Here is a 25,063-nt window from a genome sequence, read left to right as displayed (position 1 = left end):
GCTATGGCCCATGTATTCCATGGCCTTCTCCTTATCCCATCCTGTCTTTCCTATAAGATCACTTCAGACTCTTCTAGGAATTCAGCAAGTCAACTTCTCAAAGTTCACCAACCTGAAAAAGCAAAAAGAGAACAGTGAATGTTCTACAGTGCTACAACGGGGAAAATCAATTTATATAAAACACTTTGGAAAATATGATCCATATTAAGTTGTGGTGATATCACTAGTTACAGCAGGAGGAAGTGTAAAATCAAGTTACTTATCAGAGTGTCTGTTCCTCATTTGTCGAAAGAACCAGTTAGAAGGGATTAGCTATAGCTAATCAATACAAGCTCAATATAAGCCAAAATCTGAAATAATTTCTCACTTCTGCAAAACCACGATCTTTCTACCGACTTTGGATCTATGGTTCAGGAATTAGGCTTTGATCTCCTTGTAAAGAGAGATTTCAGCACCTGCATTTCCCTACTCTTAGGTTGAGTACATATTGGGGAAACAGACTGGCACTACTGGCTATGCTATTTAAGAGTAAATGAGTTGCCCTTTCTCATGAGTGTGCTATGATAGAAACCATGAAAGGCAAAAAGAAAAAAAAGAAGGAATGTGTGTAATGGTTTTGTGATGTAAAGCATTAGGATATATAATGATGCTGCCAAAACAAGGCAATGATAAATATAACAATACAGAGATGTCTTGAAGCAAATAGTAATTTATTACCCTGCCACTGGGAGCCACACTTTACAATAGGGTACACAGGATGACAGAATTGAGATGGAAGAGAAACGTGCCATGGTCAGCCATGACAGTTCTCCTGATTAAGGTAAGTTTTTCATATGATGAGGGAAGAGAGGGATCCATCCCTCGGGAAAGGAATGATGTATAAATTGGAGAAGTGGGAATGTTTGAGATGTCTTCAGAACCTTAGAACAGAAGTTTAATTAAAGTGGAAGGATCTTATACGGAAATACTAAGGTAAGATTTGAAGGCTCAAAATGAAGGCACTGCACCATAAAAAGGTAAGATGTTAGCATTTGAATATGTGTAAGCAGCTTAAAATTATGAAGTGTATTTGATCAGTTTAGTATATTTGATCATTACTAACAAATAAGTAAGTTGATTCACAAAACAAACCAACAAAGCCAAGGTCTAAACTATAAAATAAAAATGTGAAAATGTACACTTAAAGATGACCCTATCTGTACCTTCTATTTCCAGTATTGACTTCTCTTTTTGTAAATGCAGAACACATAGGTAATACTCTTCTTGTACTAAGAATGTGACAATATTTGTATATTCAAATTTCATACACCTGCATTGAAGGACAATGTATTATTTGAATTAAGTGCTTTAGAATAATCTGGTCTCTGGCAGTAACCAGGAGAAAGTGATGGATATATGTCAGATGGGAGATTAATAAGCTCTAATGTTGTTCTGGAAGCTTGATCTTACAGAGAAAAGGGCCTACAGAGTTATGAAGGTCAGTCCTTTTAATAGAGAAATTTCTTGACTTGGAAGAATCCTTAATTTCTGACATAAATCTTAATCTGTCTGGCATGATGTACCCTCATACTTTATCATGTGAAGAAACATAGAATAGACTGGTTCTGTGCACATTAACACAAATTGGCAGAAATCATTGAGTCAGTATTCTTTCTCACTGTCTACTCATTACCCCTCCCAACATGTGCCTTCATAATTACAGAAGAGGAGGAGTATAATGAACCTACACCAGAGGTGTCCTTGGTTTACCTTTGTCAAAGTAAACTACATGCAGGAAAGCCACTCTTCTTAAATACTACATACTCCAAATAACACTACATCCAACCAAATCATTTTAACTTTGGCCTTCTGCCACAGTCATGTGTCTCCTTTAACATGTAATTCAATCTTCCACTTTAGCATATATTTAAAATTTACTTTGGTGATTATAAAAACCAATTCACCCATTCTTGTATATACATATGAATGTATAAAATCAAGTTGGCTTCACAAAGTGATTTTGAGATCAAGAGAAAAACCCTTGACCTCCAGAGATCTGCAGTCTAGATGAAGAGTCAGGATTTTATGCTCACACTGAAAGTGATAGTTATTGAGTTTTCCACCCTGCAGACGGGAAAAGAAACCTTAAGACACATAGGCTGTAGATGATGATGAGCAGGCTGGACGTGTAAGGGGAAACTTCATAGAACAAAGGTACCTTTAAGAGTAAAATGCAAGATGTGATTAAGCCAAGAAGGCCAAATGGAATGGGGCAGGTGAAAGTCAGGGAGAGGGTCAAAGTGACTACTGGTAGTTCATATGGCCTGGAATGGAGCTGCCTTGGCCATATCTCCACTTATCTTAAAGCCATTGTTAAGCTAGCCAAAGTGCACACTAAACTGTCTTCCTACCTATCTCAATTCCGCCCAGGGTGAAGAAGAGGATGCAGATTCCTCCCCTTTTGCAGAGACAGAAACCCTGGTCAAAACAGATTCTCACCTTGACTCTCACCTGTTCTACAACCCTGACTTAGTTCAACATAAATACCCCCACTCTAGGGATGTCAGAGTTTCCTGATTTTTTTTTTTTTTTTTAGTCTTTCCTGTCTCTTTCTGTGTTTGATCTCTAATCTATGTGTGACTCCTTATCAATTTTTTAAAAAGAGAACACAAAAGTCAAAACCAAAAATATTTGTTCTTTTCAAATTCTTCTGCTTGGCTTGGTGCCCAACGAGGATGCTTTTTCTCCTGCTGTGTTCCTGCTTTTCATTTCTTTCTTCTCCTTTACAGTAAGCACGCCTTGCTAAACTATGAAGCTCCCGCAAGCCCATATGTGCACGTGTGCAGACTTGCACATGCACCCACACAAACGCACACACTGCAATTCAGATTCTGCCCTTTCTAATTACAAATCACCACCTGTGGTAAAATTATTGAAAAACAGATGAGCTTTTCATTCCGGCAATAGCCTTAAAACAAGCAGCAGTTTCAACTGCCAGTGTGATGTATAGACACCACAGAGGGCAGATGAGGGATTAATTAGGTCTGTCCTCGCACATTGCCAGGGGAACACTTCTGTAGAGGTGATTGAAAACTAGAAAGAGTGGCATTCGTCTTCATTGTTGGTTAAAGGCAACAAAAATAGAGACGCAATTGAGTTGACAAAGCTTCAAGGTATGTGGCTGAATCATTTGGAGGTGTCAAAACGATCAAACTATAATTAATTAGCTAAAGTGTTATATTTAATCCCTCAACTTTAATGAAGAATTCACATCCATGAACAAATAACAGAAGAGGCGCCCTGGGTTTCTGGTATTTGTTAGGTCTGGGTGGGGGAGGGGCAGTTGTTAGGAGAAACTCGAGTTTTTCTCAGGCTGTAATGATCCACACCCTCTGCTTTTAATCTTGTTGTCGCTTCCCCTTTTCCTCTGGAGCTGTGGTGCCTTTCTCTGCATTTCTATGAGGATTCAATTGCAGGCACGCAGCTCTTCCAGCCAGCATGTGAGGTCTTCTTAAGGGCATGGAAAAGAGTGGCTGGGATGCTAGGCTTTGAGCACTTGGAGATTCTTTGTCAGGCTCTGCTTTTGTCACGTTTTACCAAGTGTTGGCTCTATATTAGACCAGAACTGTAGATTTTGATCCTGTAGTAATAAAAGAAATAATAAATGAATGTTAATTATGGTCAGGAGATATTATTGAATGTCTGCAACACATATGGTACTTTTTGCTTATCTTTACAAATGTTTACAGACAGGCAAACATATATGATTATAAATATTTTTCTTTTGTCTGTAAAGTTTTTACTCACCTGTTATTTTCATATTATAATCTAGTTCTCAGTCCCTGGGAAACAGAGGATAAATCTGTGTTGTTCTCTTCCTAGGGGGCCTTGCCTAGGTCTTTACAGTGCCTGGTTTCATGGGATGTGTGACTCAACTGGTTCTTAAAAAATAGGCGGGACTGAAATCTATTAATATTTCCCATTTCAAGTTTTCAGCTATAATTTAGAGAATTTTTCTCCCTACTATTATGTACAGTGCATGTTTATTATTTCATATCAGTATTTTTTTCTTAAACTTGTAAAGCTTTTTGTTTTCTTTACTATAAATTTGTTTTCACAGAGACCTGGGATGGGGATACTAAACACACTTTGTTATAAAACAAAAGAAACAAGGTAATCAGTATTCCAAAAACCCATTCTTTGTAACTTTTCAGTCTGCTAATTTATTAACATATTAAAAAGAAATCTCCTTTTATGAAGATTCTTTCAAATGTCAGCTAATAAAGATTTAATGTCAAAAATAGTATATGTTATGTATTAAGGATTTATTTCAGAATTTTTATCTTAGTAGCTTTTTATATGCAAACAGCTATTCAAAAATGAATTAGGGGTTGAGGGGATGACTGTGCAGGTTCAGGGAAGGACCAGAGTTCAGATCAGTAGCAGCAGTGGAAATGCTGGGTGAGCATTTGGGCCACCTGTAATCCTAGATCTCCAAAGGCAGAAAGATAAGGGATCCCCACAATAATCTGGATAGCTAGATATGCCAAGTGCATGAGATCTGGATTCAAGTGAGAAATCTTGCCTCAATATAAAGTGGAGAGTGATTCAAGAAAATACCCAGTGTCTACTTTACAATCTTGCATGAATATCCACTCAAACATGTGCATTCCACACACACATTTACATACACATGCACACAAGAAGGAATTAAAATGTATCCATATGTCCCCCCTCTCTCTATATATATATATACATTAGAGGTAGCTTATTAATCCCCAGTATTCATTATCAAACTGGAAACAACTCAGAAGTACTCAATACATTAATGATTTCCATTGTATTGGTATACAATGGAATGGGACTCAGCATTCACTTAAGAAGAAATAAAAAATAAAATAAAATAAGCACGAGACACATCCAAGAAAACATTGTGCCAAACTAATGAAGCCAGGCATCAAATATACATAAAATTAATTTTTATCTTCACTAGTAGTAAACCAACACATGGTGATAGAAATCTGTGAATGTCAAAGGATGCTATAGAGAGAAGATAGTATTAAGGACAACTATTTCAGTGGTCTTCAAATAAGGTTTGTTTATTGATTCTCCTAGCATCCTTTTCTTCCCCAACCCCAGATCCCTCTCATATCTTCGTAGTCCTAGCAATCTTTCTTTTGCTTTTAACATGGGTCTTATCTTCCTCACCTCTTTCCTCAACACTTCTTTTTCTCTTCATGTGGTCTCCTTCTAGTTTCATAAATAGACACTCACTCATGCCCACTTAGATAGATGATAGATAGGTATATTATATTATATTATATTATATTATATTATATTATATTATATTATATTATATTATATTATATATAAGATAGATAGACAGACATAGATAAGCAGATAGAGATTAAGAGATTAAAAGCAGGAATCTTCATATAAGACAGAACATTTGATTATGTCATTCTCTGAGTTATCTCACTTGTAATACTTTCAAGATGTATTTAGTTTCCTATAAATTCTGTAAGTTCATGTTGTGAGTATATACAACACATTTCCATTACCTGTTCATCTGTTGAGGGTCATCTAAGCCGGTTCCCCTTCCTTGCTGTTGTGAATAATAGACAGAGGTTATACAAATAACTGTGGAAAAATCTTGGGTGTACATCCCAGGATCACATAGAAGTAATGTTTTTCGTTTTTGGAGAAATCTCCACACTAATTTCCATAATGTCTGTGCTGGTTTACACTCCCACCAGAAATGAATATGGTTTCTTGCTTTCCTACATCCTGGCTGGCACAAGACCAAAATAAAACAACACAGCTGTCAACCTGACAACTAATAAGTGTGCCAATGGGATGAATAGGCAGTTCTCAGAAAAGAAGCATAAATGGCTACTAAGTGTTTTTTAAATTTTTTTCAGTATACTTAGCCATCAGGGAAATGTAAATTGAAGCTAATTGAAGATTCCAACTCATCACAATCACAATAGTTATATACTATTTTTTCTCTACTTAGAATAATAAAAGAGTAATGTAATCAGAAAGCATTAACTTCCCTTCCTATCTTAGTAAGTTGAATACAGGAGTTATATTCTTTGGATATGAAGGTTGGAAACATTTTTTAGACAACAGATTATCAGAGAACTGTCCTCACTGCTGAAAAAAGAGTTGAAAGTGTTTACAAAGAGAAACCAGAGAGCACGTTTCTCATTTCTCTGCGTTATTTCCCCATTTAACCCATACACCTTATTCTAGTTCCCAAGAGATTTAAAGTATGTGCCCTGTCATAAAATCAACTTTCCTCAATATGCACATTAAACCGCTCTTGTCTACACAAATAATATCTATAATCAATATCAAGTCTCTTGAACTGAGATGGTCATTCCAAAAATTGTCAGCTGGAAATATCTCCAAGCAATCTAAAGTTATAATGAAGCTATAAATACAGGTGATACTTTGTTATCATTTTATGCACTATGAGATCTCTTCACTGGTTTTCTTTGCTCATAGGACAAAACAGAGCTAGGGTTATGGGTAACCTTGAGCATTTAACACTGAGAATAGTGATAAAGACTTCTTAAACACAGAGTGCTATTAATATATCCCCCCTGTCAATTTAGTTTCTTTTCCTAGTTGCTGTGATTAAAAACCCTGATAAAAGGAACTTAAGAAAAAGGAGTTTGTTTTAGCTCACAGTTGAAGGACTAGTCCAACATGGTAGGGAAGTCAAGGCAGTGGGAGCTTGAAGCAGCTGGTCACATTGCAGCTGAAATTAGAACAACTACAAGGAAAGAATGCATGCTGTTCCTAAGTTCTCTTGCTCCAGTTATTCTGTTGTACGTAGAGAATGGTGCCACCCAGAGTGGGCATGTCTTTCTGCCCCAATGAACCTATGTCATCCCCCACAGTGATTCTCAGAGGCCCATCTTCCTATGGAGTCTAGATTCTTTCAAGCCCTCCATCTTACAAATCACCCACAGACAGCTTACAATCTCCCAGGATGCAACAGGAACTGAGGACATTGCTTAGGGTTGTATATTAATATCCACTGGAAGAAAGTATGAGACTAAACATCATGCCTCGTTTAAATACAAACAGAATTCATGTTAAAACTACTGGAAAAGGCAAACAGCATGTTGTGATTCTTTGCAATGTTTGTAAAGTATCTTCTATTTCCTTTTTTTTTTTTTTTTTTTTTTTTTTTTTTTTGCTTTTTCAAGACAGGGTTTCTCTATATAGTTTTGCACCTTTCCTGGAACTCGCTTTGTAGACCAGGCTATCCTTGAACTCACAACGATCCGCCTGCCTCTGCCTCCTGAGTGCTGGGATTAAAGGCGTGAGCCACCACCGCCCGGCTATTTCCTTTATTTTTCAAAGGAGATGAATCTGTCTGTAGCTTGTTTGTGGCTAAAAATACAAGTATAGAATATCTTTGTGCAAAGATCCTCCATTGTATTATTGGAAACTGTATGCCTAATCTGGATGACAATCTTTGCTTTGAGAAGGATCTTGTGCTACTTTTAACTCTCAAATATCAAAAGGTACATATACCACTGCTTGTGTTTGGAAAGGGAAACAGGTAGGGAAAGTGAATATTATTAGATTCCTTTTAAAGATCAGGGAGAGGGTACCATTGAGGAACAGCCCATCAAACAGTTCAAAATCTGAGCTTTTACTCAGAGAGCATCTCATGAAACTGGTGAGTTGCTTTCTCATTACAATGTTGGTTCAGTGAACACATCTCACAGTCTTGCAGGAAATTAGTGACTGGCAAATGAGGAGGGAAGAAAATTTGAAATGATTTTTCAGCAAAGGGGTAGCACATATCTGATTCCACTCATCTTTCCTTTCCATCATCATAGTTTCCCCCCAGATCACAAGCACATGCAGAGTAGGGTCATCTAAAGTCATCCATTTCCAAATATCTCATTCCTCAATATCTTCAAAGTTTGATTCATAAGGAAAAAAAAAAAAAAAAAAAACCAAGCCAGTATTGACAACTGCAAGGGCATTATTTCAGACCACAGAACATAAGCAGAATGAGAACTGTCCCTCATATATTTCTGCAGTGGACACATAGCAATACACTGAGGAGGCATGGCCAAACTGTCACAGTGTTCTCCAAAGTCAAGGGCCTTTGAAGACACCAGTTACGTTTCTGTTATAAATGGTTGCTGTCAGTGACCCCAGTTGGAAACTACTGAGTGCCAGGTCCCGTGGATTCGTTCTGTACTCATGCACATCACATGGGGCCAAGTCACTTGCCATTTTTTTCTTCTGTCCCCAAGAGGGTGTTTGTTGTGGTACAATAGTTTACTTTGCATATTTGCTTAACGTCTCTGTTATCTTGACACATTCATAATGATGTCTAAATGCCAAAAACAAAAGTTCTCTGGAGAAAGTTGCATTTACTGTTATAGCTTTCTGAAAGCAGAGGGACCATGGGTTGGTACACAGACAAGCTTCATTGTTCTAACTTTTTAAACCTCAAAGGCCCCAACTCTGTTTCTTTGCCCTACTGAGTCCCCAGTTCCTACTGCGGTGGTGTCCTTTGTAGATGCATTTCTGCTACAACTATTTTTTTTTTCAGAGTTTTCCTGGCAATTGTAGTATGGTACTTTTCTTTTTAATCAACAACTGGGCTGTATGTTATTGCATGTTCCATCTGGAAGACATCAAAGATCAATAGCCACAGAATTTCAAAACTGTCAAATAAAAACTAACTTCAATTCTCTAGTTCCTGTTTCCAAATCCCAAGGCACTGCTAAAGCCAAACACATCTGTCTGGAGCCTAACCTGGGCATCTCGGACCCAAGAGGCTGCAGGTAACTTGGAAGTTGGGTAAACAACGCACTCTGAAGGGGCTTTGTTCTCTGGCAAAATGCTAGCTATTTATTTACATTTCCTTGGTGTCAATATCCCAGATGGTTTGGAGAAGCCAGTGAAGCCGCTAGATCTGTACTTCTCAATTGGCAGACTTTGCCACCCTAGGGGACATATGACAATAACCAGACACATTTCGAGTGTCACAACTGGGGATGTGTTATTGGCATCTATTGTGTAAAGATTAGAAGCAATCACAAACATCCTAGGTTGCATGAAACAGCCCTTACAACCAAGAATGAGCCACACCACACTTGAGAAACCTCCTCTGGATCGGTAAGTGTGATCACAAGAATTTCAGTAATCAAGAGGGAAATCATAGACAGTTTTATTTATGAAATGCTGATTAAGGAGTCCTAATTAATATTTAGATAGAGGAAAGTATCTGGGTATAGGAGCATATAGAGCTGGACGTACAACCCGAATCCAGAAATAAACTGTATGTGAACACTGAAGTTCAAAGTTCACACTCCCCCCCTTACCCTCTAGTAGTCTTATGTACGGAAACTGAATATGGCTGTGTTAATTTCTTTCTTTGTCCTAACTGAAGGTTTTCCCAAGCAGACTGTTTCATTTTTTTCAGACTTTATAGTTGCTCCGCTAAAGTGGGATGCATGCGCTCACTTCACTGAAAAAGTTAAGACTGTGATAATTACAGTTCACATCAGGTAGTTCACATTTACTGATTGGATAATGCACACCAGATAAAAAGACAAGTGCAAATTTCAGAAATCTTTGAGTGAGGAAATCAGCAATAATCAATCCTTTGAGAGATGGAGGTAAGAGAGATCATTACTAATAAAGACTCCACTACTTGCTGTATGTGTACTGTGTCCAAGGCTCTTACTCACCATGTCTTTTCTGATCTGTTTTCTCTGACACTACACATTGAGATATAGGCATATTTCCCTTGTTATGTTCAAGTTTCTGAAGCTCAGGAAATGTTAGTCTTCTGTCTGAGCACACAGACCTGGGAAAAGGAGTCAAGATTTCAGATATGGTTTGCTGATATAGGGGATTCATGTAGGGGAAATCTAATACACACACACACACACACACACACACACACACACACACACACACACAAAGATGGTGGTGCTTATTGATTAGGGAAATAAAAGCTGTTTGAATGCTATTATTGGTAGGTACAAGAATCCCAGACTCACAGAGTTAGTAGAAGCCTTGAAGATGTTTTATTAAACCCCTCATCTGACACATGAACAAACAAAATTCAGATAGTAGGTGTGGTATGTGTCATGCCCCAGCCCATATCCTTTTCCTAAAGGTTTGTGCTACTGATTTTACCTGGAAAGATGATAGAGTTCCTCCATGTCTACTATTGGAGAAGGAAAACACAGCCAATTCCTACTGGCCTCCCTGGTTCATACTGCAGGTAAGTAGAGATTTTGCTCCAGAATTCCCTTGCTCCCTGCTTAGACAAAGTCTTAGTGTATTTATTTTTAGGTCACAGCACAGAGAGGCAATTTAGTATGAAAATATATCTTTTATAAAATTTCTATCCTTTCTTCCTTCCTTTTCTTACCTTATTGAGTTAAAACTCACTAAATTTTAAATCCTGGTGCCAATGGGCAGGGTTTAATGGTGATGTTGATTTTGGTACATTTGCTTTAGGATCCATTTCATGTTTTCACCAACTTGACAAATAATTTTACCTAGAACAACCAGACACTTGACAGCCCCCATTAGCCACGGTTGGATTTGAACTGGTGACCTTGAGGGGCAAGACTGCACATCACATTATGGTCGCCCTAGGCCACAAAGTTCACTAGCTGGCTGTTGCTTTAATGTAACTGCCCACAGCAAGAGCAGCAGTGGGAATTCTCCCCAGTATGTGGATCCCGAGGTCTTAGAAATTTTGCCGCTGAGGGTTTTTTCTTTTGCGTGGAGTTTGGATCTGTTAACTAGCAACATTGTTAGAGAAACTGCAGAGGAATAAAGAATGGTATGTAATCAGATGGTTCTGCTGGAGAAAAAATAGAGTATCCGGTTATAGCTGTCTGATTTCCTGTCAGGCTAGTTGATAGCTCAAGTCACCAGTGCCCATGTTAGAGGAAATATTCGAGAGCATTAATGATTTGCTGGTACCAAGGGATGCGATGAATGGTTTAAAAATACTGCCCCTCAATGGGAGAGAATGTATTTCTATTAAGGGACCAGAATTGTGCTACGCTTGTTGGAATTTTTGCTTGTGCACAGGAATTTAGCTCGAGGTCTATGTCTGTCACTAAAATTGACAACTGCCTATGGCTCTGCACAATTGAAACGTAGATCTTAAATTTCACATCATTATCCAAATAAAATATATCTGCCAAGGGGGACTGGTATTACACAGTTAGAGGACTATGATACCAGTCGTCTGATTAACATATTGAGAGGAATATAAGAATTTCTCACCTATTTTCCAGAGAGAGGCTGGCTGGGGAGCTCTTGCTAAATGGACTAATTGATCAGCCTCCCTGTGCTAGGCAAAAAGATACCCAGCAACTGTCTGGCCTGTGGGGGCAGGGCTTTCCTGTAATATATGTCAGTGCAAGAAGGGACAGGGTCCAAAGAAGATGCTTCCTGCATCCAGTCTTCCACAAGGAACCAGTTGCCCCTGATTATCTAATCCAGAGCAATCACTCTTGGGCTTCCCACTGACTCAGCACAATGAAGGAAGGCTCTCACTGAATTTCTCTCCTCAAAGTCTCAACACCATGAAGCCCTCTCTTCGGATTTTCCATAAAATTGCCAAAGCCATAGATGACAGAAAACACAATAAAACAACCAAGAACAGTAATAAGAGAATGGGAGTTTACTCTAGAAGATACATTGGCAGATTTTTAACACATGTTGCATGTTTTTTATTCTGTGTTAGTCACTTGTTTTATGGCACAGGGAACAATTCTACACGGTGATAGACAGGTTGAGACACAGCAATCATAGAATGTAACTCCCAGGTTTAGATCACAGTAATTTAAGTAATCATAAAAACATACATCTACTCAAGCTGTAAGTAAATTCAGCCACAAACACCACTGCAAATTTTATTTTCCTAAATGACAGTAGGGATGACTTATCACCTAATATACCAATGGCATTTAGAGTGGCTTTGAGAACTAACACCTAGCAAACAATTGTCACCAATCTCTGGCATCATGAGGATTCAATTAGCCTTAATTTCCAGAAGTGTCTTTCCATAATAATTTTTATCGGCCATTTTCACATCTTGTAACGATAGGTATATTGATAGCATTTTATTCCAAACAGACCAGTGTCTTTCTCATATTGTTGGTTAACTCATTTCTAACCTTTATACTTTCCTTGATAACTCTGAAATGTGGTTCAGACTTAAAATTCTGCATGGAGTCATTTTCAGACATGGCTTAAAATGCAGATTACTGAGGATTTTACTCAAACATTTCTGAAATTTGGATTTCTCCCTTTTTCCCAGACACATACTATAAATTCAGTAAAAGTGAACTATCTGATGTGAGCTGTTTTTTTTTTTTTTTACCACAACCTGATCTTTTTAATAAAGTGGGGGTACTCTTCTTACCAGAATGGAGACACTGTGGGGTCTCATAAAAACAACTCAAGGGGTGCTGTGAAGTGACCCTGAGAACAAGGTCAATGTACTGCTGTTCCCTCACCTTCTGCCTTCCAAGAAAAAGATGGGAAGGGGAAATTTTCACTTCTCTTGACTTGTACTGAGCAAAACTGCACATACATTCCTTCTACGGTAAGATTAAGATCTTAAGGAAAAGGGCAAAGAGAAGCAAAGAATATGTGAAATGTAGTTCCTCATTCTGTATCTCAATTCTCTACCACAGAACCAGAGCACTAACAATGCTGTGGCAAATTAATTTAGAGGATTCATGATTAATACATAAAACAAATGCAGTTGCCCTTGACTGGGCCTAAAATTATTGTTCAGGTGCCTAAGTTTCACTGGGACAAAATGCCATGCTCTTTTAGACTGTACTAGATTTCTTTACTACTTTGCAGGAAAATAATACCAAAAGTGAAAGAAAAAGTCACTCGTTTTTACTCTCTAGCATCCCATACATGTGAGCTAAAATTCTGTTGATCACTATGTTCTTTGAAGGTGATGACAAAATACACTCTACACATCCCAGCATGTATTGAAATTTCTTGCAAGAAGATATATATATATATATATATATATTAAATAAGAGACAGACCTACAAGTTATAACAAAACTAGTGTGGGTTGGGGCAAATCCACTTCAATCATATGTTTACATCTATATTCTTTTCTATCAACTACCTTAAAATTACATGGTTCTGCCATGTCTGTGCAATGGACAAGCTTGGGTAGAAAGGGAAAAGGTCGGATGGTGTTCACTCCCAGGATTCTGTATGTCTTACATTCCAGGAGCTGCCTGTGCTATTCACAAGGCTATATGAAGAGAGTGGTTTAAACTGGGAGAATAAAACAGATTCTGTACACAAGCACAGCCTTTGTTTACTCTCAATGTTCATGGACTGTCATTCTTGCTTTTTCTATAACCTTGGGGACTGTGTGTCTCCCTAGAGAAATGTTGGAAGGGTAGGTGCTGTAAAGAGTTAAGAGAAAACATAGAAATGGAGAAATGAGAGAGAAATACAGTCCCTGAGGCTCTCTGTTTACTTTGCTTTAAAATTTTTTTTACCTGGTTTTTACTGAGATTTATCAGTACTTTCTGAAATCATAAAGTGTGTTACCCTGTTCAGGACCCAGAGTATTTTATAGTACACACAACTGGCTTCCCTGTGGGTCTAGCATTTAGTCTGATCAGTATTCATCACTCCTGTGAAGAACAAACAAACGTCTATTCCCACTGGGAAGGTAGAGACTCTCCAGCATGGATGGGTCTCTTTCTGTTCTTTTACTCTTCTTCCCTTGAATCCATAACCCAGTTTTGTCAAAGTGAAATAACTAGAGAGTGACAGGAGACAGAAAAGCAAGAGCCATATGAACTTCCCTAGGCAAAGGAAAGTTGGGAGGTTGGGGACAACATCAAATTACTTTCCAGAAACCTTAGAAAAGGGCTTTCTAGTTTATGTACTTTATTTTTTAATTAATGCATATTCACTATGCAAAGGAGTTTCATTATGACACTTCCACAGGTACTTTGAACACACTTAGTCCCCCCATCACTTTTTCTCAAAGTGCTTCCTCCTTTGTTCTTTCTACATCCTGAATAATCCTCCGTTTACTTTTAAGTCATGCCTAACCCAGATGGCACATCTAGCAGTAACCATGGGATGCTCGCTTTGTGAGGCTGGCTTATCTCACTTAGCACGGTGATCTCCAGGTCCATCCATTTCCCTGATGGGGTATAAGTCCCCCACTGTGTACAGAACCACATGTTCTTTACCCATTTATTGTTTGCTGGATACCTACAGAGATTCCCCAACTTGGTTATTGAGAATTGTGCAGTGATAAAGATGGGTATTCAGTTAGCTACAGTAAGGGATTTGATATACCAGCTATATACCTAGAGTGCTGTAGCTGGATCATAGGAAGTTCTACTGTTAAGTTTTTGTAGAATATTCGTAGTAATGTAAAGAGGTCAGAATACATTTTTTTCAAGCCATGCCATTAGGAGAGATCAAAGCAAAAGGACATGAAAGAATATGAAAAATAATCAACTAGGCCAAGGATTTGAAATATGTATAGGTTTTCCACTTAATTATTAATATAGATAATGATCTACTATCTTGTATTTTTTTCCTTGACGATCAATAAAAGATGAGAGAGAGAGGGAGAGTGTAATGATTGACCAAAAGGGAACATAGAAACATGGTAGTTACCTTGCCATGAAATCCTATTCTTTTTCTCTGTGCTTTAATAACAACTCTAATCCTTCACCCAGATTTCCAGATGGTAAAACACCTAAAACACATTCTATATGCCTTGCCCTCACTGTCTGTCAGTAAGTGGGAGACAGACTGAGTTTAGGAAATTTGTGTTCAAGGATGGTAGAGAATACAGCCATTCTACAACCACACCAAAGACAAGTTAATCTACCATCTTTATTTCAGAATCATTTTCCCTCCTCTTCCTCCTCCACTTCCTCCTTCTTGACAGGATTTCACTCACTATATAGTCCCAGCTTACCTATAACTCTCTATATACATTGAGTTGGACTGGAACTCACAGAGATCCACACATCTCTGTCTACCTGTTAAGACCACCATACTGTCTTCTTCAAAATCTACTGGGAATTGTTTTTCATTCCTAAGATATCTCAGGCAGAATTCCCTAGATTTACTAATTAAAATAATTCATGATTTTAGTAAGTTGTTTGTTCACAGATTTAATTTTGTCTTGGTGTATTTTTAGTCATCCATTGCCAATGCTTTGTGTCTTTTTCTCTTCTTAGAAAATATGAAACCATGCCGGGCGGTGGTGGTGCACGCCTTTAATCCCAGCACTTGGGAGGCAGAGGCAGGCAGATCTCTGTGAGTTCGAGGCCAGCCTGGGCTACCAAGTGAGTTCCAGGAAAGGCGCAAAGCTGCATAGAGAAACCCTGTCTCGAAAAACCAAAAAAAAAAAAAAAAAAAAGAAAAAGAAAATATGAAACCTAAAGGCCTGTAAGAAAAACTCTCTTTAGTCTGGTGTGAAGTTGGGGTTGTTTTATATTTTGAAGAGTACAGAATAAATATTCCAAAGTACACTAGAAACAAATAACTTTTGCGTGGAAAGCATACCTCTACATCATATAATACAACTTGTTAATGGGATTTCTATCGTTACTTTGTTGCCACTATGGAGTCTGGTTGATTCTCTTTAACATAATGATGTATTATGATGCGGTGCAGAGTGATGGAAGGTAAGATCAGATGGTGACCTGGCACTGAATCCTGTGATTTGGGTGTGACATGGTGTTGGATCTCACTTGAATGTTCTAAACCTCAATTTTCTATTCTAAAATGAGGAGAGGGGTCACTTTTGTCATCGTAAAGTATTGCATAAAATGAGAGCATGCATAGCATGAGGTAATGAAAACAAAGGCCCTTTGTAAAGTGGAGGTGAGGAAGCATATGAAAACAAGGGTGAGTTCATTCCATCATATAAAGCACCCCCCCGCAAGCTGAACGAGGAAATGGGGAGAGTGAGTCATGGCTGTGAAGTGGAGCCATGACTTTCACACCGGGATCCATAGGCACTGATTCCTTTTCATTTAGACACTGAATTTGTTGTTCTCTTTATTTTGGGATGTATGTGGAAGGGAGAAGGGATTTGAAAAGTTTGAAGTTACACATCTTAAAACCTCTTATGATATTGCCTATTGTCACATATCTAAAAAGAGATGTGATTTTTACCCATTAGGAAAAACAAAAGATTGATGTTGGTTTTTTCTCAGAAGACCATACATTAGCCCATGCCATGCATGTTTCAAATGTAATCACAGGGACTGTACATATTACTCTATTGTGTACTCAGTGTGTGTAAGTGCAATATTTTCCACACAGCAGAAGAACTGTGAATTTTGTGAGTGAGACAATCAAATAGAATGAAACAGAATTTCAGGGTCTGCATCACTCTCTTCCCAAAATGTTCTTTTGAAAAAAAAAAAAAAACTCCTGGAACTTGCAGTAGACGTTATATGTAACCCATAAATATAAAGCTTATGAAGGCTGGAGATAAAATTAAAAAGAACTTTGAAGACCTAGGATGAGCTGAGACACAAAATAAATATTCACAGAGACATGTTGCCCAATGAACTAAATATAGTGTCTGTGTTCAGAAAGCCTGGCTCCAGCGTCTCCTATTTATCCCAAAATAAATACTATAGAAGAGAATTGTTCCCTCTGTGTTTCCTAGTCCTGCTCTTCACTACAAATCTTCGAATGAACCACCAAGCTTCTGAGCTATGAATGGGCCTGTCTTGATAGCAAAGCTGTATTGAATGTTGAACTTTGAGACAACTCTGAGGTGGCCTGTAGAAGAGCAACAAGAGGCTCCACTTCCTAGGGAAAGTCAGGATGAAAAGGAGAGAGAATCATTGAATTTGTAATAAAAACCATCGGAGCATTTGAAGCAAACAATGAAAATTGTGCCACATGGTTCTTGGCCTCATTTGTTCTAGAAAATGTTGAGTTTTTTTTTTCTTTTGGTTTTTTGAGACAGGGTTTTTCTGTGTAGCTTTGCACCTTTCCTGGATCTTGCTCTGTAGACCAGGCTGGCCTCGAACTCACAGAGATCTGCCTGCCTCTGCCTCCCAAGTGCTGAGATTAAAGGTGTGTGCCACCACTGCCCGGCTGAGATTTTTTTTTTTTTTTAAAGTCAGTGTAGAATACAGAAACACTTTGGGACAACTAATCTGACAGAGAAGGTTGAACTGCCATGTTTTCTGAAGAGAGACTCCTGCAACCACATCCATGTTAGCTAAATTTCTCTTGAATCTAGCGTCATGGCAGCAATCTGATTCCACTCTATGCAACCACTGATTTAAGACATAATTTACAAAAGCATGAATCTAGTGGAAAGACTGTCTAGTTCCCGAATGCAAGCACAGAACCTTCTTTTATTCAGTTTCAGGTCAGGTGCTCATAAAATTAAAAGTATGTGGGCACCTCCTGTAACTACCATGTAAGTAATAGAATGTCTGAAACCCAATTAGAACAGTGTGTCCTAACTGGGTTTCATTTTTAATCTGAATTCAGATAAGCAATAAGCAACATTAAGTCTAATGCTTTGAAGCATGAGGGAGCTTGCCGAAGAACTCAGCAGGCTGTACAGCATGTTGGGGGGGGGGGGAATGCATCTTAGATTTGCATTACTTGACTGAGAGAATTGGAGTTCAAGATTTATAATTAAACTCACAAATAAAATGGCCAATAAATAAATTATGATCTCATCAAAACAAAACAATTGCAGGCACAGGGGGTAACCCAAAGGAATCAGCACAACTATTTTCTTTGGGTGAACATCTCAAGAGATGAGTACTACTATGATATGTTTTTAATTCCTGCAGTGTCAGGAAGCAGGAAGCACAGTATATGCTTATGGTCATAAGCTGAATCCATACTCCTGATCCCGGAAGGAATACCTTGCATTCATCAAATTGCATCACTCTGAGAAGTGGAACTCTTACTCATACCTTAATGATGAAGAAAGAAAACATCAGTGAGCTCAAGCAACATGGGTGAAGCTGTCTAGGCTTATTTTCTTAAGGTCAAACTAAGGAACAAAAGAATAAAATGAACAGTGACAGCTGAATGCAGACCAACTTTTAAAAAGTTAATTTAAAATCATGGTACCACTCGCTTCATATTGTCACCTTTCTGTGCCCTTTTCTCTCAATAGAAGGCCTAAGTTCCAACTTCATCTTCTATTGCATGAGAATTTCTTGGCATCTGTTACCAAGAAATTAAGAGCATACTGGGCAAACACATAGCCTAGTGGTAAAAGAACCAGAACTGCTTACCCTCTTAAATCATAGGCTGTATTCTCCCATCTAACAGGAAAATAGGGAGCCTTTGAAGGGCATCTCCTCTACTCTGTCCAGGCAATAGCTATACTACAAGAAGCTTAAAAGGACACAGATGAAAAGAAATAATAGCGAGACAATGAAGGGATTTCTTTGTATTTCCTAGCAAGGAAGACCTCAGGAACAGATACAACAGAAAGAACATAAAGCATTGTTCTAAGTGGTAGTAAAGTGATTTATCATAAAACACTTCCATATGACACCATATAGATATGATCAGAGAGATTCTAAGATTTAAGAAGTCACATCCCTATAACCCTAGCAGAAATATTCAAGATCCATAACAGGTCATTGTAACAGAAAAAGAAAGCTATTTTTATTGTCTTTGATACCAGACTCCATATGCTTTTCTGATGACCCTTGCCATGCGCAGGGGCCATCCTTTGAATAATTGTCACTATCTATCTATATGACTAGACAAAGAGAAAAACTATTTAGAGCAGTGGTTCTCAACCTTTGGGTCACATCCCATTTGGAGATCTAATGACCTTTTCACAAGGGTCACCCAAGACCATCTGCATATAAGATGATTGCATTATGATTCGTAACAGTAGCAAAATTACAACTATGAATTAGAAACGATAATAATTTTATAGTTAGGGGTCACCACAACATGAAGAACATGTATTAAAAGGTGGCAGCATTAGGAAGGTTGAGAACCACTGGTTTAGAGAATGTGACTAGACATCAGCATCACTGTGGCACCTCGACGAAACATCAGGCTTTGTAAGGAAGCATCCGCATTGCTTTTGTTCCTCACTGTATCTGTAAAATTGGACACAACCTCAGACCCATGCCAGACACACAATATACATCAGATAGATAAAAAGTAATTTAATGAAATACAATGTTCCTTCCCAGTTTGTCCTCGTAAGCACAGCTCATGACTATTGTGTTCTGTCTTGAAGGCAGAAATCCTTTTAGGGAGGCAAGAAAATGATGTGACTAACTGGGGATGGATGGGAAATGCATTATTAACAAATTAATTGGTTCTAAAACAAACGCCCCTGAAAACCTTCCAGTTCTACATATATTGCAAATATTGTCACAATCCAACATGAAATACAACTTGAAAATTTCATCGTTTTTCTAAGGACTTAAACTCAGATTTATTTTGAGTGTAAATACAAGTGAGGTTTCACCTTGGTTTATGCCCAAATCATTGCACTGGATAACAGCGACAGCATTGCCTTTCAGAGACAAGTGACGTGAGGGTTATTATTTATTTTGATTAGACTGGCCTTGTTATTTGAGAAATTTTTCTCTCCAATCCTATGTAACAACTCCCTTTCAGAGGGCAGGAGGACCCAGGAATTCTGATTTTCCTCTCCTCCTTCAACTTCAGATGGAGCTAGCATCCTTCATTCTCCTGAACCTTATCTTGTCAACCACAACAATCGACAAAAAGCCACCCCAACACCACCCATCACCTTGCTCGTTACCCATGGAAACCGGATAGTTTTACTTTCACTACCTGCCAGTTTAAAAACATACATTACACTCGTCCCCACAAACCCACAGCAACATTTTCACCACAGGGTGAAATCCTGGAACATTTAACTGTCTTGAAGCAAATGGTAATTAAACACTTTTCCTAACACTGGGAATCTGGAGTGGTGACGGGGAGAAAGCCAGGGATTGGAATCTATTATGTGGCGGAGGCTTCTGTCTGGTCGATTTAAGCAGATTGAAGCGGAGGCAGTCGCACATAACCGCCTCAGGTAAAGGAGCGCAGTGTTCCTGTGGGGTTATCAAACCGGCCAGGCCTTGAAGGCAGAGCAAAACCCTTCCAGTGGGAAGTTCTTCCTAAGTGCTTGCATGGCATCGGCGGGATTATCCCACCCCACTCACACACATCATCTGGCTTTAAACTTCAGGCCCTCTGGCAAAGAAGAGACGAACATTCTATTCGTTCCCTCCTCCCTCTTATCCCTTGGTTCTGCCTTTCCTATCCTGTTTCCTAGCAGCCGCTGGCTGAGGCCTGCCCTTCTCTGCCAAGCACCAGGCTGGATTAGCTGCAAGCCAATAGCTGGGGGTCAGGATTAAGAGGCCAGCGTGCACTTTAATACAAGCTGCCTATAATTAATGGCATTATTAATAGCTTGACTGAAAAATTCATTAAAAAATCCATTAAAAATAAATACCCTTTTACAAAAGGCATCGCCTTGGGTGAGAACAACAGAAAAAAAGATAAAGGAAAATTGATTGGTGGCTTTCAGTTCACAGAAAGACAGACCATAGTTCAAACTGATTAAAATTGAACATTTTAGATTAAGCACTCTTGCCAAAATATTCTCTGTAGTTACCCAACATGAAAATATTATGATATGTCACTTATTTATGTTTTCATGTATCGAGGGCTAGGATAGAACACAGGCAAGCAACTGCGTCGTATAACTTTCTCGGAGCGAATACTCTCCACTTTCTACAACAGCAAAATGCCCTACGCAATGCTGGCTAACTGGATCTGTTCAACTTACAGCCTGGACTGCAAAAGACCTGTCCGAAGGCAGATCATCACCTTACAAACCCCCAACTTTTCCCAGCTCTCCATCAACTTGAATATTATCGGTGCCTCTTTGAAGCTAGCCCCTCCCCCTTTTCCTACTTCATGCCTTCTCTCCCATTCCTATCACGGTTCCGGTCCGTCTAACTGGCTCTGTGACTTGGAATCGATCCTATTGAGTTTTGCCTCAGCCCAAGTAAACAGTGTTGACGGTGATTGGAATGTCTGCTTTAAATGTTTGCTCAGAGAGAAAAGTGGCGATATCTATAGGCTGGATGTGCAGCCTCCTTGGATTTCTATAAGGGTTTGTTTGTGTTGATACTAAGTCTGATCTTTTGGGTCAACTTTGCCCTGGGTTTAATCTGCTCACTGGTGTGAGATGAACATTGTCTTCCTGAGGTACAGCCGATCACATTCTCGCTCACTCCAAAGAGCCTATTCATGAGAGCGTTTGCTGGGAAAGCGCTTTTATTCACTTCACCTGTTAGGTTGTGTCTATAGAGCACAAAGCCAAGTGGAGATTAGGCAATTATCTGGTTAATAGGATCAACATAGACAAGAAGTTCATTCAATGGGCATTTTTGACTGCACACTATGCAAGGCTCTGCTTTCCGTGGATGAGAGGCACAGGGCAAGGGAAGACTGTGGTGCTGCTGAGTTCGTGATGGAATAGAGGAAAGGAGACGATCCCACACAGCCAACAACTGACAGGCAGTTTACAAGCCAGGGCAGAATCATACGGGAACCTATGCATTACAGTGTACACAGTAACCCGGTAATTGTTACAGGACCTGCTTACATCCGCCTAAAGTTCTTGGAAAGGCAGATCATTGTTTCTAGACATTCAGATATCTCAATTCACCTCCTTCAAACCTAATAATTTTGAAGAGGGCATACTTTTCTTACCTTTGAAACACATGCATTCTCCTTTGTTGCTGTTAGCCTAAGTTCCCAGAATTTATACTGACGATAGTACTAGGTTCCTGGAAATATTGGGAAACATGTCTTTATCTGCAGTTCACAAAGGCGCCCACAGACACTGTGTGAAAGCCCTGGCACTGTTTCAGCTCTCTCTTTCCCACCCTTAATTACCCTTTGGTACAGAGGTCTTCAAAGTTATCAGCACGCCATGATGGATACTGAGAAGTGAGCTTTTCAGTCAAAAGCTCATGACAAAAATACCCTTGCCCTGCTGCTTTTCCCTTTTGTTGCAAAGAAAACATGGCCATAATCAGCAACACGCCGGGTGATTTCTCACACAAGAAGAGGCAATCTATCTAGAGCTCTCATTCCCCTCCATTTCTTCATGGTAAATTTTCCCCAAAGTGAAACACTTTGCGGTTTTGTAAGATTAGGAAACTCAAAAATAGATAGCTGGGGATAAGACCCCCCCCCACTCCTTCTGAGCACACTATCCCTCGAGCTTTTGCTTCTATGCTGGTGTGAAAGCCAGTGACACTGTTTAAAATTAAAAAGAAAGATATTTCAGTTTTGTCAGTGTGGATCGAAACATTTAATTGGTGTGTTTCTAAAATGTTTATTGATGAAATCGGCAGCTATCCGGGCATGCGCTGGAGACAGGGAGACAGGAACCAGCAAGGCAGGTCCCAAAAATGAGGGAGAATGTGAATGAGGAGATGACATCACTCTGTATCAATCACAAAGTGCTTGGTGTGTCCACCATTAGGTGAATCAATCCATATGGGCTTTGGAAAGAAGGACCTTGGCCATTAGGAAAATGACATCCTGTGCAGGCCCCAAAGATCCTTCATTCTATTTTTGCTTCTCAAATCCTGTTATTCCAGATGTCTGAGTCTGCTTGGAAATTTACCACGTTTCAGCCACTAAGGGATCTACTTCCTTAGAAGGGGAATTGAATGGTTACAGACACGACTTAGGGAATACGTGCAGAATGTGGAGGAAAGGTGGCAAGGCTCAGGGAGTGAAAAAAAGACATTTCAGGAATACAGTCTTCACTGCTTCCCATCGCCACACAGTGATCGAGAGAGATGTCAGTGCAGATTCTGGAGCGTTCACTCCCTCATTTAGGAAGTATTTGAATATTTACTGAATGCTGGACACATAAACCAAATGGAGAAATACAGTGCATGACAGAAAAAATCCCTGTGTCCTCCTGAAAGCTATATTCCAATAAAGAGGTGAAGGATAAAGAAGAATACACACACACACACACACACACACATATATATAGATAGATAGATAGATAGATAACATGTAATATATATTACATACTATATATTATAACTTATAAATGTAAATATATGGAACAATTTAGATATAATTATGAGTTATTATATAATAATTATATAATTAGTAAGTTAGTGGAGTACATGAAGAAATGTCAGACAAAACCTTGTGGCCTTCTAACAGGTTGATATTTCCACAAAGTTTTGAAGGAGAAGAAGAGTGAGGACATATACAGGAAGAATACTCTAAGAAAAGAGGGTGGTAAGGGAGGTGGGTCAATTTTTTGAGGATGTAATATAAGAATGAAGGAAATTATTTTCATAATGTAAAATATATTTATGGTCACAGGATGCAGATAGATAAAATAAGAGCTTTATGATGTTTCTGGCAGTCAAACGGTTGGTAATAATAAACGTACGTACTAAAGGCCATACATTTGATTTTGGTGTTGTTGGGGTTTTCAATCATTCTAAAGAACTGTTTTGGGTTTATTGTGATAAATTAAATAGGTTTTGAGAATGCTTAGTTAGCCCAAACCTAGTCAATTTCATTTAAATTATTGACAAATAATGTATGGAAAAATACACATTTAAAATCAGATTATCTTTCTCAACATAGTTTGGGTCATATTTACTGTTATGCCTTACTGCCTGCAAGAAGGACCTACTCTTCCTGAATATAATGCTAAGCAGTAACTATTATATTCTGTGTCAGCAATTTATTCTTTACAACCCTGAGTATACACAGATGAAAGCCACCCTCGGAGGATCGTTACTCTATAATTAGGACATGGAACACTTAGTTGGTCATGAATGATGCAGTACAGTAAAATTTGCAACCCACATGATCTTAGAGTATTGTAGAAACAGGTAACTGGAATTTTTGCCCAGAATGTAGAGAGATAACTTTATCCAGGAAATATTTGTAAGTGGGGTCTTAAAGAAGGGAGAGAATCTAGTCAGTGGCAGAAGGAGAAAATGGCATTTAATTTTGATGAGGGGAGAAGGGAGGAATAAAGATTTAGACCCAGCAATAAACTATGATTTATGACAAAATTATGAAAGATGAGATGAAGTTGGTAGAAAGAGTCCAGGGTAGAATGACTCTGGATAATACTACCTTGAAGAGAAAATACTAATAAATTCATCATGCAGCGATCTGATTTACTCTCCTTTCCGGAATGATAACTGTAGCAGCAGTGTCCAGAGTGTGAATAGCATTATGGAGCCAGGGGGACTGGCCAGTGACTCATTGAACTACTTCAAGCAAGACATTATAAATGAGTTTGAAGTATGGGTTTATAAATGGCACTATTAATAAAAGCAATTATTGAAATAATAGGGAGATGGCGTAATTGTAAGCAACATTTAACAACTAGAAGATGGGGGAGGAGTCAAGGATGACCCAGATACTTGGCTCAGCCAAACTAAAGATTCAACAAAGTAAGAAATGATCAGATTCAGGGTGAACGGCAATAATTGACTTTGAATAGCTTGTTCCTGAGATATCTATGTGACTGTCCTCATGGGAGTGAACATTGCACAGCATGTGCATGTATGGATCTGAAGAGGCAAAATGTAGAAAAAGAGACTACTAAGACTGTATAATATTTCTATTGGTAGATGACATATTGTACTTAATGTTTCCAATTGTATGCATCTACCATCAAACAGGGAGATACTTGAAGGTAGCAAGCATATCTTTTACATTTGGTGTTTGTTTTGAAAGATTCTCAAATCATTTTCTGCTATCCCTGGTGACTTCTCATAGCTCTTCCATGTGACATACATTCATGGAAGAAGATGTGAAATTAACAAAACTTTTCTCCTCAAAAAAGCATGGAGTATACTGGAATACTTATCTGGTAAGGTATTTTCTCATTGTTGCATTTTTTTTTTAAAAATTGTGGTTAAAAAACATTTAGAAATTCTTTTTAGTTTGTTTTCTTTAATAGGACAAGTTCTCACTATAAAGCTGGGATG

General features: G+C 38.6%; 1 protein-coding gene across 1 annotated transcript in view; it reads right to left on the bottom strand.

The window, feature by feature from the left end:
* LOC114692376 (transcription factor Sp2-like) overlaps positions 1 to 22,102 on the bottom strand; it is a 34,060-nt gene extending 11,958 nt beyond the window's left edge. The window contains exons 1-2 of the mRNA XM_028868110.2: positions 21,966 to 22,102; positions 21,244 to 21,368 (exon numbers count right to left, since the gene is read on the bottom strand). Of these exons, the coding sequence (XP_028723943.1) occupies positions 21,244 to 21,368; positions 21,966 to 22,102 (262 nt within the window). The remainder of the gene's footprint in view (positions 1 to 21,243; positions 21,369 to 21,965) is intronic.
* Between the last annotated feature and the right edge of the window lie 2,961 nt (positions 22,103 to 25,063).

The sequence above is a fragment of the Peromyscus leucopus genome, chromosome 16_21, assembly GCF_004664715.2.
Source record: "Peromyscus leucopus breed LL Stock chromosome 16_21, UCI_PerLeu_2.1, whole genome shotgun sequence".
NCBI lineage: Eukaryota > Metazoa > Chordata > Mammalia > Rodentia > Cricetidae > Peromyscus > Peromyscus leucopus.
Note: the sequence above shows the minus strand (reverse complement) of the source record. Positions and strands in the feature narration are given on the sequence as shown.